The 14896-nt window shown below is 41.9% G+C and overlaps 1 protein-coding gene across 1 annotated transcript in view; it reads left to right on the forward strand.

The window, feature by feature from the left end:
• Positions 1 to 902: 902 nt before the first annotated feature.
• The window catches only part of pex14 (peroxisomal biogenesis factor 14), a 77390-nt gene continuing 63396 nt past the window's right edge, over positions 903 to 14896 (forward strand). The window contains exons 1-2 of the mRNA XM_063015448.1: positions 903 to 993; positions 4010 to 4051. Of these exons, the coding sequence (XP_062871518.1) occupies positions 967 to 993; positions 4010 to 4051 (69 nt within the window). The 5' untranslated portion in view covers positions 903 to 966. The remainder of the gene's footprint in view (positions 994 to 4009; positions 4052 to 14896) is intronic.

Raw genomic sequence — 14896 nt, forward strand, 5'->3', positions numbered from 1 at the left:
TGTACAGTATAAACAGGTGTAATGTGTAGTGTACAGTATATGCGGATGCATTGTGTAGAGTATAGTGTACAGTATATACAGGTGTAATGTGTAGTGTACAGTAGACAGATGCAGAGTAGAGTATAGTGTACAGTATAAACAGGTGTAATGTGTAGTGTACAGTATATGCGGATGCATTGTGTAGAGTATAGTGTACAGTATAAACAGGTGTAATGTGTAGTGTACAGTATATGCGGATGCAGTGTGTAGTGTATAGTGTACAGTATAAACAGGTGTAATGTGTAGTGTACAGTATATGCGGATGCATTGTGTAGAGTATAGTGTACAGTATATACAGGTGTAATGTGTAGTGTACAGTATATGCGGATGCATTGTGTAGAGTATAGTGTACAGTATAAACAGGTGTAATGTGTAGTGTACAGTATATGCGGATGCATTGTGTAGAGTATAGTGTACAGTATATACAGGTGTAATGTGTAGTGTACAGTATATGCGGATGCATTGTGTAGAGTATAGTGTACAGTATAAACAGGTGTAATGTGTAGTGTACAGTATATGCGGATGCATTGTGTAGAGTATAGTGTACAGTATATACAGGTGTAATGTGTAGTGTACAGTAGACAGATGCAGAGTAGAGTATAGTGTACAGTATAAACAGGTGTAATGTGTAGTGTACAGTATATGCGGATGCATTGTGTAGAGTATAGTGTACAGTATAAACAGGTGTAATGTGTAGTGTACAGTATATGCGGATGCATTGTGTAGAGTATAGTGTACAGTATAAACAGGTGTAATGTGTAGTGTACAGTAGACAGATGCAGAGTATACATGAACAGTGCTGTGTGGTATGTACAGTATGTACAGCGATCGGTATTGTGCTCTGGATCGACTATTTGGCCTGAACCAGGCTCGACTACACGATGCAGCATTCACCTAATTAGCTAAAAGCTAACAGTACTGGAGAAGATGGCTTCCTCGGAGCAGCCAGAGCAGGTGGGTAAATACTTGGTGAAAACTTTCAGCACTAAATGCAGGTTTGTTTACTGGGCAGGAATGTGTTGTTGGTTCCTCTCGTCACTCTGGCGCTTTAATGAAGTTTAAACTTGAACTGTGTGAACTTGAACCAGCTGCAGCTCTCTGACAGGTGCAGGCCAGACATTTCTCCTGTTTATAAACATTAACATGAATTAAAGTTGTAATAATTCAGTGTGGCTGCAGAATCTGAGCTGATTTAGATGTAAAATCAGTAAAGTCGGCTGTTTTACGGCTCTGTATCATTAACAAGCTGTTTATTCTGTTGCCTTAGCAACTGTATGCTAACGTTAGCCAGAAAGCTAGTAGATGCACTTTGCCCAACACCTGCAGTGTTTTCTAGCTAAAATTATAAAGAAATAAAAACAACAAACATCATTTCAGCTTGATAAATATTCTGCTGCTAATCATGTCATAATTACTGGGGTTTAATGTAGTGCAGTTTATTCAATGCTATATAAAACATCAAATGTTTACACACGAGTAAAAGTGACTACACACACAGAAGTGATTTTAGTTCAAATAACCCATAAAAGTTACTCAGGTATTTTTTTAAACGTATTTTTAATAATTTGTACTTAAGAACAAGCGTACACATAATCCAACACTGTGATAAATCATCAGGACACAACAGTGAAAACTGCATTTAAGGCTCTTTTTTGTAAAACACATTATAAATACAATATAATTATAATCATTAATACATCTAAAATAAAACAAACACACAAGTAAATCTTCAGTTACTACTTGATCAATGGTGCTGTGAGTCCGGAGCCTACCTAGAGCTCAACTTACTGGAGTAGTTTAATGGAATTTGAACCTAAAACTGCACCAGTGTGGCTTTGAAAAATCCAGTCGAGTCAGTGTTTGCACAAGTGTTTGTTTACTTATTCAGGTTTGGTTTTCATGCATGCAGATATGCCTACTTACTTACTTACACACACACAATAAATTAGCTTATAGGGTTTTGAAATTACTCCAAACATGTGAAATGACAGTAAACCAATACTTTTGTATACAATCAGATTTACTAACTAGAGCAGCCATTGATTCAACCAGAGTTTGGGCCGAGGAGTTTGAGAGTTTGGGCCGAGGAGTTTGGGCCGAGGAGTTTGGGCCGAGGAGTTTGAGAGTTTGGGCCGAGGAGTTTGAGAGTTTGGGCCGAGGAGTTTGGGCCGAGGAGTTTGGGCCGAGGAGTTTGGGCCGAGGAGTTTGAGAGTTTGGGCCGAGGAGTTTGAGAGTTTGGGCCGAGGAGTTTGAGAGTTTTGGCCGAGGATTTTGGGCCGAGGAGTTTGAGAGTTTGGGCCGAGGAGTTTGAGAGTTTGGGCCGAGGAGTTTGGGCCGAGGAGTTTGGGCCGAGGAGTTTGGGCCGAGGAGTTTGAGAGTTTGGGCCGAGGAGTTTGGGCCGAGGAGTTTGAGAGTTTGGGCCGAGGAGTTTGAGAGTTTGGGCCGAGGAGTTTGAGAGTTTTGGCCGAGGAGTTTGGGCCGAGGAGTTTGGGCCGAGGAGTTTGAGAGTTTGGGCCGAGGAGTTTGAGAGTTTGGGCCGAGGAGTTTGAGAGTTTTGGCCGAGGATTTTGGGCCGAGGAGTTTGGGCCGAGGAGTTTGAGAGTTTGGGCCGAGGAGTTTGGGCCGAGGAGTTTGAGAGTTTGGGCCGAGGAGTTTGGGCCGAGGAGTTTGGGCCGAGGAGTTTGGGCCGAGGAGTTTGAGAGTTTGGGCCGAGGAGTTTGAGAGTTTGGGCCGAGGAGTTTGAGAGTTTGGGCCGAGGAGTTTGGGCCGAGGAGTTTGAGAGTTTTGGCCGAGGATTTTGAGAGTTTGGGCCGAGGAGTTTGGGCCGAGGAGTTTGAGAGTTTGGGCCGAGGAGTTTGGGCCGAGGAGTTTGAGAGTTTGGGCCGAGGATTTTGAGAGTTTGGGCCGAGGAGTTTGGGCCGAGGAGTTTGGGCCGAGGAGTTTGAGAGTTTGGGCCGAGGAGTTTGGGCCGAGGAGTTTGGGCCGAGGAGTTTGAGAGTTTGGGCCGAGGAGTTTGAGAGTTTGGGCCGAGGAGTTTGAGAGTTTTGGCCGAGGATTTTGAGAGTTTGGGCCGAGGAGTTTGGGCCGAGGAGTTTGGGCCGAGGAGTTTGAGAGTTTGGGCCGAGGAGTTTGAGAGTTTGGGCCGAGGAGTTTGAGAGTTTGGGCCGAGGAGTTTGAGAGTTTGGGCCGAGGAGTTTGGGCCGAGGATTTTGAGAGTTTTGGCCGAGGATTTTGAGAGTTTGGGCCGAGGAGTTTGGGCCGAGGAGTTTGGGCCGAGGAGTTTGAGAGTTTGGGCCGAGGAGTTTGGGCCGAGGAGTTTGGGCCGAGGAGTTTGGGCCGAGGAGTTTGGGCCGAGGAGTTTGGGCCGGAGCCCCATGATAGATTAGCACTCTGTTTAGGGAGTATTCCTGTCTTGCACCCAGTAGTTGCAGTTTGGCGGTGGTGGGGCTTGAACCTGCTACCTTGTGATTACCAGTCCAGTATTTTAACCGCTGAGCTAAACCTGATATTATTCTGCCTATATTATATACAACTGGGGAACAGGGCAGTTGTAGCCTAGTGGTTAAGATACTGGACTAGTAATCAAAGAGTTGCTGGTTCAAGCCCCATCACTGCCAGGTTGTCACTGTTGGGCCCTTGAGCAAGACCCTTAACTCTCAATTGCTTAGACAATATATACCGTCACAGTACTGTAAGTCACTTTGGATAAAAATGCCAAAAATGTAAATGTAAACATAGTGATTAGTGCTTGTGTTATTTATGATTAGCTTCCACTGCTTGCGGTTAGGTAATTAGGTAATAATGGTACCAGCTCTGTTTACAACCTGGCCAAGCTTTTTAATCATGAATGCCCATTTTTGCATCTTTTAGGTCTAACTGGACGTTGGATCGAGCTTTGAAGCACATAACTGTGTGTGTTGTGCTATTAATACCACTAGGCGGCGCTCTAATTCAACTTTTATTTTCACAGAATGGCCCTCGCAGCGGAGAAGACGCTCCACGGGAAGCCCTGGTGAGTCTGGAGTCAAATCTGCTTCTTACCAAAAGCTGAAGCAACCAGACCAAGCTTTTCATGTGCTGATAGTTCAGTGAGCTGTCTTGTTTTATCAGTGCTATATGTCTGACCCTGGGGGGCCATAAACTGTATAAAATTTGTTTGTAATTTGTAATAACAGTTAAAATATGCTGTGTGTGTGTGTGTGTGTGTGTGTGTGTGTGTGTGTGTGTGTGTGTGTGTGTGTGTGTGTTTTGGGGGTGTTGGTTGCAAGTCTGGATTTCTTGATGATGGTTAACAGATTTTTTTTCTTTTCTTGTAAGTTATTACTGTTGAAATGCTACATTAAGCTATTTTGAGGCCACACATGAATATTTACTTATTTATTAGGATCATGTTTTATACACTTTGGTTACATTCATGACAGTTCACAAGTTTAATGTCAAACACAGTCATGGACAATTTTGTATCTCCAATTAACCTGACTGCACGTCTTTGGACTGTTGGAGGAAACCGGAGCTCCCGGAGGAAACCCACGCAGACACGGGGAGAACATGCAAACTCCACACAGAAAGGACCCGGACCGCCCTACCTGGGGATCAAACCCAGGACCTTCTTGCTGTGAGGCGACAGTGCTACCCACTAAGCACTGTGCCACCCGCCACTCATGAATCAACAACACCACCGTTCTTTTTCTGCGATGAAATCATTAAATCATACCTTATGATTTTGTTATTTTATACATTTATTGCTACCTACTCAGCCCAGATAAAATAAGGAGGGATGCATCATGCCTTAGAACTGTTTTAAATCATGGATGCAGACCTACTTTCTGTGTGGAGTTTGCATGTTCTCCCAGTGTCCAGGTGAATTGGAGATACAAAATTGTTCATGACTGTGCTTGATATTAAACTTGAACTGATGAATCTGGTGTAACCAGTAACTACCGTTCCTGTCATGAATGTAACCAAGGTGTGTAAAACATGACGTTAAAATCCTAATAAATAAATAAATAAATAATTTTGTAGTCAGACCAGAATTATCTGTTGTGCCTGTGACTCCCCATAATTAGGGAGCAGCCAAAAGAAGGAAACAAAAGTGTAAATATGTGGGCAATGTCCTCTCACACAACTGTTCCATAGACTACATATAGATAAATACAGCACTGTACAACAAATAAGCACTATCAACACAAAATGCATCACCAGTATTTCAGTCTAAACATTTTTAATGTGTTTAAGGCATTAAGAGAGACGTTTGTTGTTCTGTGTTACACGTAGATTAGAGCTGAAATCCACCCTGAATGACATTTAGTGAATTTTGGGGTTGATCATTTGAACTTTATTAGATTGTTTTGCTTACGAGCAAGGTGGTCGATTGCCAGTCAGCTGTGTCACATTGCATTTAGGAAATTTCTATCAAATGTCCTTCTAAAGGAAAAAAACAGTGAAACAAACTGCCAGACTAACCACTTTAAATAAATCACAAATAATTCAATATAAATATTGTGTGGTTTATGAGTGCATTTCTACTAAGCTTTGCTAAATGAAATGGAATTCTTTATTATTTTAATGTTGTATGTTTATGTATTTCATTTAAAAGTCCAGACCAGTCTTGTCTTTGTACTTTGTCACTAATTGATGCAGATGTGACATGTTTCTATTCTCTGTACGATGAGTTTCTAAACGATTTCACTTTGTTTAATGGGAAATGAAACCTAGCTAAAAGCTCTTTTTCTGTAAAGCAGAAGAAATGTAGGTTATTAAAGCCGCCTGATTCCCCGACTGGTAGACAAGTCGCGTTCCCCTGTTCTTTTCTCTTTTTGATGAGCTGCTCTTTGCCACTTAAGTGGATTATTACAGTGCTGGATAATTCATGTCACAAAGCATTATTTGGATGAGGTGAATAATTGAAATCTGTGTCTGAAAGGATTTGATGTGGATGAGAGGAAGGGGACTGGTGCCGGGCTTGGCGGGAGGCTGCGTGTCAGCTCGGGCACACCAGTCACATTAACCACTTCTGACTCACCTCGCTCCAGTCGTGCCGGGTAGCCGTGCCCGTCTGAGTGGTGCCAGGTTTAAACCTCTGCTGCCACTCGCTGCGTTCAGACTCAAGTGCTAAGGTTATTTCTCCTTCCGTTGCTTGGCTCGGTGTTGTTTTGTCTTATTTATAATTCATTTTCACAGATTTGGTAGATCTTGCAGTGGATTTCCATCCTGGTGCAACCCTCCTTGATTTTTTTGGGTTTGGGACCGGTACTAAGTGCTCACTGACAAGTGCCCCTCACAATGTCTAGGCTTTTTAGCTACCCCGTCTTCTCGAACACGTCCAGTTGTGTCTGTGTAGATGTCTGACCAGCTGATAGCACCACTGAGATTTGAACCCCAGATCTCTGGAATAGTAGGCTAGCATATTTTACTCCTGCACAACCATAAAAGAAATTCTTACACAAGAACAGTCTTTTTTATTAAAAAAAAAAAAATTTTTAAGCTTTTTCTCCCTTTTAGCGCATCCAATTGCCCGATTGCGTCATGCTTCCTCTTAACCAATGTCGATCCCCGCTCTGATTAAGGAGAACAAAGCTAACCCACGCCCCCCTCCGACACGTGGGCAGCAGCCGTATGCATCTTATCACCTACACTTTGATGAGTGCAGTGCAGCTCAGCACTGTGTACGGAGAGACACACCCTGAGAGCACTCTTTTCTCATCTCTGTGCAGGTGCCATCAATCAGCCAGCAGAGGTCGTAATTGCACGAGTTATGAGTGAGAGAGACCCTATGCGGCTTAGTCCCGCCCCTATCTGAACAACAGGCCAATCATTGCTCATGTGGCTGCTCAGCCTTAGTCGGCAGGCAGAACTGAGACTCGATACGATGTATTTGAGATACCAGCCATAAAAATAAAGATGAAAATATAAAATACCCAAATTATAAAGATAAAATAAACAGACAGAAATATAATACCTGTTTTGCCATCAAATGACACAAATATTAGTGATATACATGGCATTAAAATACAAATAAATAAATATTATTTTACCGCTGCACCACCCGAGCGCCCTTTTATTCTATATTCTATATTTTCTGGGTTGAATAATATTTGTAGTCTGTATGTGACGGTTGTGTTTTGCCCTCTGGTGGAGTTCAGTCGTGTTTACTTTAGCATGCAGTGCCCACGATGACCACTTCATACCGTGTGGCAGTATTGTGGCTTGCTGCAGGCTGGCACTGCCCGCTGGGGTCGCTCTCTGTACCCCAAATATCACTGGCCTCCTGTCGGAAAAAAAGCCAGGGATGCAGAAGCCAAGGGAGGAGGTAAAAAGGAGCAGAGGGGGGGAAAAAAGGGAAAGTCGTCAGAAGAACGATCCGGTCTCGCTGAGACTTCAAAAGCTCGCCTTCCCCAGGATATTAAGCGACTGTGATGAAAAATTTAGCGAGCGTTAAATAAGGCGCTTTGAAGTGATCTGTTTTGGCTCAGCAGTCTCAGAATTTCCGGAGCCCCTCTGCTATTGATGCCACGTCGGTGGAAAGAAAAACTCCACAGCCAGACAAGATGTCAACGTTATGGCCGGCGTCACTAGTTTTCCCTCACGTTCTCCTATTGTCTTATCCGTTCATTCTTATTTACTGTGTGATTCTTTATCCGGTTCCTCTTTGCTGTCCCCTGTGCCCTCCAGTTAGGGGAGACTTATGTTACTGGTGTGTTAGTTTTGAAAATGAGCTTTGTTGTATTGGGAACAAACAGAACACAGTGGTGTTAAGTAGGAGGCGCTGCTCAGGACAAAGCCCACGGCGTTTCTAGTTCTACTGTTCATTAAGGATGAAAGTTGAGTGGTCATGTGATTTACGGTAAATAAAATAAATGACGTTTGTTCTAAGTATTAATGATTGAACTATTGTTTAAAGCAATTTTCAGCTAACGTCACCATTCTTGTATGGAATGTATTACTACTCCTGAGACAATAAATACTTTATAAAGATATTTAATAAAGTGTGTAAAACATGACATTAAAATCTGAATAAATAATTAATAAATGTTTGGTGTAAGTTGGTCATATAATGTATGAATCTGTGTTTTGGTTTGTAATATTTTATGGTATATTGTGTTGAAAATTATATGGAAATTAGCTTGTTGTTTTACTGTTGAGATTAGTGTATTTTATTTTTTGGGGGTATTTTGTTTATGCATTTTCTCCCTTTTTTCACCTGATTTATTGCATCACACTTCCTCTCCACTAATGTTGATCCCTGCTCTGATTTGAGGAGAACGAAGCTAACCCACGCCCGCTCCGACACGTGGGCAGCAGCCGTATGCATATTTTCACCTGCACTAGGCGAGTGCTAATGCGGATCAGCCCTGTGTACGGAGAGACACACCCTGATCAACACTCTACTTCCCCACTTCTGTGCAGGTGCCATCAATCAGCCAGCAGGGGTCGTAGTTGCATCAGTTACGAGGAGACTCCTACCCCACCCCTATATGAACAACAGGCCAATTTTTGTTCATGTGGCCGCTCAGCCCAGCCGGATGGCAGAACTGAGATCCCAGGTCCAGTGTGCAGATTAGTGTATTTTTGGCACGCTCCCTGACAAACAATAGAACCGAGAAACGTATTCAAAAGTATAAATTAGTCGTAGGCACAAGACTTTTTCTCTGTATGAGACCCATCGCCGGGCCGTAGCCGTGGTGGGAGCCGAGTGTAACGCCGTGGTGTTGAGAGCGCCACCAGCTCGTCCTGAGCTCTCAGTTTGTGTTTAATGATACAGGAAGGACCTGCTGCTTTATTGTTGCTGTGTTGCACTTCCTTGGAGGCCTGTGTATGAATTCTCACTGTCACGTCCAAGGACGAGCGGCGCAGGGTCAGCTAATTGCTTTTATGATTATGATTTCACGTCAGATTTATGGTGCGTGCTCGACGTGCGACTCGAGGGCTGCGGATGCGGGTTCAGAAAATGCCTCGTGTTTAAGCACGTGTCTGTTTTTGACTCATTACGCTTCACTGATAAGGGGTGTGAATTGAATCACACAACTTTTCTTCCTGTAAAAGCTCTGCTCGGGTGCCAGGCTTTCCCCCCTTAGCCAGGCTGCTTTGACCTTTTTTTTTAATTTTGAAACCCTGTTTGTTTACTGATATGACACTCACAGCCTGATTCAGTTTCTGGTTTGAACTAAGGGGCGACATTTCTACGAAACCCCACGACACCCTCAGAATCTCTCTGATTATGCTTTATGGAATTAAATTCTTTGTTTCTTGAATTCAATCCAGTATTATTTTTACATTTTATATTTTGTATCTTTTTTCCTCTGGGTCCTTTGATGATAACAAAGAGTTTGAGATGTGTGGAGACCAGATTTCCTTATTTTCTGTGTTTGGTTTCCTGTGTGCTGCTGGACCAGATTCGTGAAGCGGATCTCAGACGGGACAAATGCATTTTAGATTTACGGCCGGACGTTCTCCCACATCAAAAGCCTTTTTCTTTTCTTAATCTCTCTTTTTTGTAAATATTGGATGGTTGGATGGTTGCAAAAGTATTGGGACACACTTTCTAATTATTAAATTCATTTACATTTGCATTTTCTGCATTAGCAGATGCTTTTATCTAAAGAGACTTGCAGTACTGTGACTGTATACTGTATATTGACAATTGACAGTATAAGCAATTGAAGTTTAGGGGCTTGCTCAAGACAGTGGCAACCTAGCAGTGGTGGGGCTTGAACCAGCGACCTTTGGATTACTAGTCCAGTTCCTTAACCATTAGGCTACAACTGTCCCTACAATTCATGTGTTTCAGCAACAGCTTAGGGAAGCTACTACTTTTTTTTAGCAAAGGTTTTTTATGCTGGATGCAGAAACGGAGACTTGCAGTGCAGGTCATCGCTTCTTCTTCCTCAGTGTTACTCGAGAAAGACTTGAGGCATCCAGGTGGTGGAATGAACTTCCTGTCTGTTTGAAGAGCTAACTCAACTAACTAAGCACTTCTACTAGCATCTGCATGTACTAACCTGTCTTGAAGAAAAAAAAAAAATAATTCTGTGTGCTACTGCATTGCACCTATTGATTTTGAGGAAGCCAGACACACAGTGACCCTGACCAGGCTAAAGCAGAGAAATAAACCTTGAAATGAAATAAACCTTCCTTATTTTTATCCAGACTTGGGATCAGCACTGAGAGCGCACCTAACGACTGGCTGATAGCACCACTGATGGATAGTTTTAGCACCTGGGGTTTAGTGCAGGCATCAGTGTCTGGTGCTTTTTGGACATAAAATCCCCACAGTCGAACTCCATGGTTTTATAGCTGAATGATTTTTCCAGATTGTACTACAGGATCTCTTCACCTTACCATAGCTTGAATGCTCACAAAAGAAAACATGGCATATTACACTATATAGCCAAAAGTATTTGGACACCTGACTATAAGCTTGTTGGACATCCTAATAAAAAAAAAAACGGTGTTCAGTAGAGTGACCTGTGTGATCTTTTCAGTTATATTTAAGAACAGCCACTCTTCTGGGAAGGCTTTTAACAAGATTTCGATGTATGTCTGAGGGGATTTGTGCTCAGTCAGTCAAAAGATGACAGCATTTGTAATGCAACTGATGTTCCACTTAATTCCAAAGCTGTAGGGTGTTGCTGAGGTCAGGGCTCTGTGTGGGTCACTGGAGTTTTCTTTATGTCTTTATAGAGCTTGATTTGTGCAAGGGGCACAGTCATGCTGGAACAGGACAGGGCCTTCCCTAAACTGTTGCTGCAAAGTTGGAAGCATATAATTGTTTTTTTATATAACTGATCTATTACACCTGTTAGGAACTGTTGTGGCTGAAACACATACATTTAAAAATTAGAAGTGGTGTCCCAATACTTTTGTCCAAGTTCCTTCAGACGTTGTGTGTGGTGTTTACCTCGGCCAGCTTTCTCATTACTGAGACTGATGTTGACGTTTCCTCTCTTCTTTATTTGTATGTTGGTTAAAACTTGTATAAGAGACAGTTGGAGAGAAAGAGTAAGAGACCACCTTTAAAATCTGTCTGCTTCCCCTCTGACACACACACACACACACATCCCACGTCCCACTCAACCCCCAATGTCACTTTCAAGGCATAATTACCCCAAGTTGTGTTGATTAGTATAAGAAGCAATTATGCCAGTTTTTCCGCCGCAAATGAGGAGACGTGATGGCCCCCTGATTGACAGGAAACATCCCTGCTTTAATAAGTAAACCACTGTGGTAATGCAGGTACTGAGACCCTTCGGTACGTCAGCGTCTTTTTCATTCCTGGCCCTGTCCCTCAGATTTTAATGAATGTCAGCGTGACTGAGGCGTCAGGTTTTTTTTGTCAGTCGCACCTCGTCAGTACGAAGTCCTGGGTCTACATTTCCTTGTAGCATTTTAAAGTTTGGAATTATTTTTAGAAGTCTGCAAATCAGAAGAAAAGGGTTTGTAATTGACACGTTGGGAACGTTCCTTATCGGCGCGCGCAGTAAGTTATTAGCTGTTAATTCATCTGCCGACTCCCCTGCAGCGCCAGTTATTTGTTTAAATGGAGGGATTCCCATGGTGCATTTGTAACTACATTGCTGAAAATGCTGCTCTCTGTAATTATTTAACATTACACGCTGGCTTATAGCGGTTATCGGGTGAGGGAGATTCACACGGGAAGAGGTGAAAGTTGCCAAACTTCTCCTGCAAGGTGTTTGTTGCTGTGCAGTGTTCCTTTGAATGGGAGGATTTTTGGCCTGTTTGATGCATGTGTTTGGTTTGGTGTAGCGCTTGGTCAGTCTGGTACAGGATGGTGGTGTCTCGCTGTGTAACAATACTCTGACATGATGCATACATAAAGCATCAGCTGCACTCTCATTCGAACTAGTGAACTAGTGCAGATGCACTATGGGTTCGATTCCCAGGTGGAGCGGTCCAGGTTCTTTCTGTGTGTAGTTTGCATGTTCTCCCCGTGTGTGTCTGTGTGGGTTCACTCTGGGTACTCTGGTTTCCTCCCACAGTACAAAGATGTGCAAGTGAGGTGAACTGGAGCTACAAAATTGGACGTGATGGTGTTTGAGACTGAACTTGAATCTTGTGTAACCTGTAACTACCAGTCCTGTCATGAATGTAACCAAACGGTAAAACTTGACGTTAGAATCCTAATTAAATAAATAAAATTAACAGTTGCACCCTTTGAAAACCAGGACATTTTTGAGTGGCATGGTGGCTCGGTGGGTAGCACAGTCACCCTGCAGCAAGAAGGTCCCGGTTTGGGTTTGATTCTCAGGTGGAGTGGTTTGGGTCCTTTCTGTGTGGAGTTTGCATGTTCTTCCCATGTCTGTGTGGGTTTCCTCCGGGAGCTCCGGTTTCCTCCCACAGTCCAAAGACATGCATTGTGAGATGAATTGGAGATATGAGGTCACACTCAATGCAACCCAAACAAGCACATCACAGGTGCCTAATCGCTCATCTTTCACATTAAATAAACATTTAGGACTCATTTAGTTCCTGTTAATCCTTCAAGTGAGCTTTTAATTCCTCGTTTTTACTTTTTTGTAGTTGTTTTGGGTTGATTGCTTAAACATTTCAGGATGTTGAATGTACAGAAACTGAAACTGTGTGTGTTGGACTCTATTTACAGCAGGTTGAATCAGTGGAACTGTTTGAATGAGCACTTTTCCAGGACATTAGCATGAAAAGCGTTGTTATTGGTGCTTGGGTGGAGAAGCGGTCTATTATACATGAGCCCACTACTACTGAGACCCAGGTTTGAATATCAGCTGTGCTATCAGCCGGTCGGGCCATGTTTGGGGGAGTGGATTGGCCTCCTGGAATTACTAGGCACAGTGCAGCGATACATCCGGGACAGATAGCCAATCTATCACAGGGCCTTAACCATCACCCAATCATGTCTGTATGTACTAGATGCCTGCTGAAATAACCACTGGGGATTCGAACCCTAAATTCCATCCGTAGTGTTCTTGTGCAATTTACTGCTGCATCCCGGAAAGTTGAATTAGTGGATAAACTGCAGTTTTTCTTAATTTGTGCTTTTTTTTAGTGTCATTTTAAATTGACCAAAGGTTAATGTACAAAAATTAAAGAGAATAAAACTTGATTTAGATGAATAAACCTTTTATTTAAAAAAGTTTGGGACAAACTTGGCAGAGAATTCTAAAATCTTTTGACACGTCTCATTTTTTGATGCATTTTTGTGTTTATATCCTTTATAAGCAGTTTTGCTCACGTGTACATTTTCTTTTGTTTTTTTTCTTATATTAAATTTAAGTACAGTCCAATCCTGCATCTTGAATCGCCACCTCAGTACCATGAATCGTATCAGATAGAGAAATCACGACTGTGTGTGTGTGTGTCTGGTATTATTTACCCCTACGGATATTAAATTGCCTAAAACCTGCTTTTTGGGTTCAACCCCAGATTATTTATTTTTCCTCGAGACTTTCCGCTGAATTCACGGCTTTGAATCTGATCACAAATTGCCCGCGCTCCCTCGTCTCTCTTGTTACACTAAGCACACCAGGCCCGCGTGTGTGCTGCTGCATAAATATAATAGGATCATTCGCACCAGCACTCACAATCCCCGCCGTAATTTATATGGATTGAACGAGTGCCGCATTGTGGAAAAGCATGAGTGGACCAAACACTCATTTGTCACCTCTAATAAATGTTGGAATGTAAATTATGAAGTTATGCATCAAACATAAATGCACTTTATTTCAGTCTCTTAATGCCGGGGCCCCTTGCCAGAACATTAAGAGACCGTGTTTGAAAAGGGAGGAGGGGAAAACATAAAAATACAGTCTGTTTTTATAATCAATAATAAGCACAAAAGAGCTGAGATGAGAAAACATTATAAAATATCTCAAGTCTAGTTCATAAATTATTGCTGGAAACCGACTTGTACACACAAAATGTAAATACATTAATGTTGTTAATAATAAAGTGAGTAATCGTTCTATCAGAACTGTAATAGCAATTTAATGAAATATGGCAGCAAGAATATATTACAGTTTTACTCTAAAACGAAGCTCCTGCAACATTTATCAGTGCATTCTCAAACAGATTTGGATTTGGTTCGACCAGAGCCGTAGATAGAGAGAGTTGCGACACTCCTTGATCTCGCCGCTACGCGGTCACGTGGTTCATGTAACCCTCAATAGTTCCAAACAAACTCGGCGCTGTCATGTTCTCAAATGGGACAGGCAGCAGTAAATGAAATATTAAACGGCAAATAATAAACATTTGTACAATTTCTGGGTATTTTCAACTGCGTTTACATTTACTGCATCTTACTGCAACCATAAAGTGGAAGATTGATGTTTATAATGATTTGTTAATAGGTCGTTCTTGTTAACACACAGTACATTATATTAGCATACATTACATAATGCGATATCATTAAGTAGTAGAGACAATATACAGTATAGACATTAAAGTTTTTTATGTTTTGTTTTTTGCATAAACTAATCTCCCTTCACTTTCCTGAGGATTCATAATAATAATCATTTTGGCTAAACACTAAGTCATGTGCTGGATTCATAAGGTTTACCTGCACTGAATGAACAGATTGATAAACACATTACCGTACCAAAAACATTATAGTGCAGGTACATGAAAAAGCATTCATTCATCTCTTATTTCATGAGTGATTAATAATTGATTCCTACATGTAATACATTAATGAATTCATTATGAATATATGCACTAGTTCATTTTGTCTAATGTAAGTGGTGGACAAGGTACACAAACCATTTAGTTGAGTTAAAGTAGAGATATCCAAGGTAACATATTACTCCAGTAAAAGTAGTAGTAAAAGTAAAAATACTCTTTACCTCCACTAAAGTACTAAACTAAATTT

The sequence above is a fragment of the Trichomycterus rosablanca genome, chromosome 19, assembly GCF_030014385.1.
Source record: "Trichomycterus rosablanca isolate fTriRos1 chromosome 19, fTriRos1.hap1, whole genome shotgun sequence".
NCBI classification, from domain to species: Eukaryota; Metazoa; Chordata; class Actinopteri; order Siluriformes; family Trichomycteridae; genus Trichomycterus; species Trichomycterus rosablanca.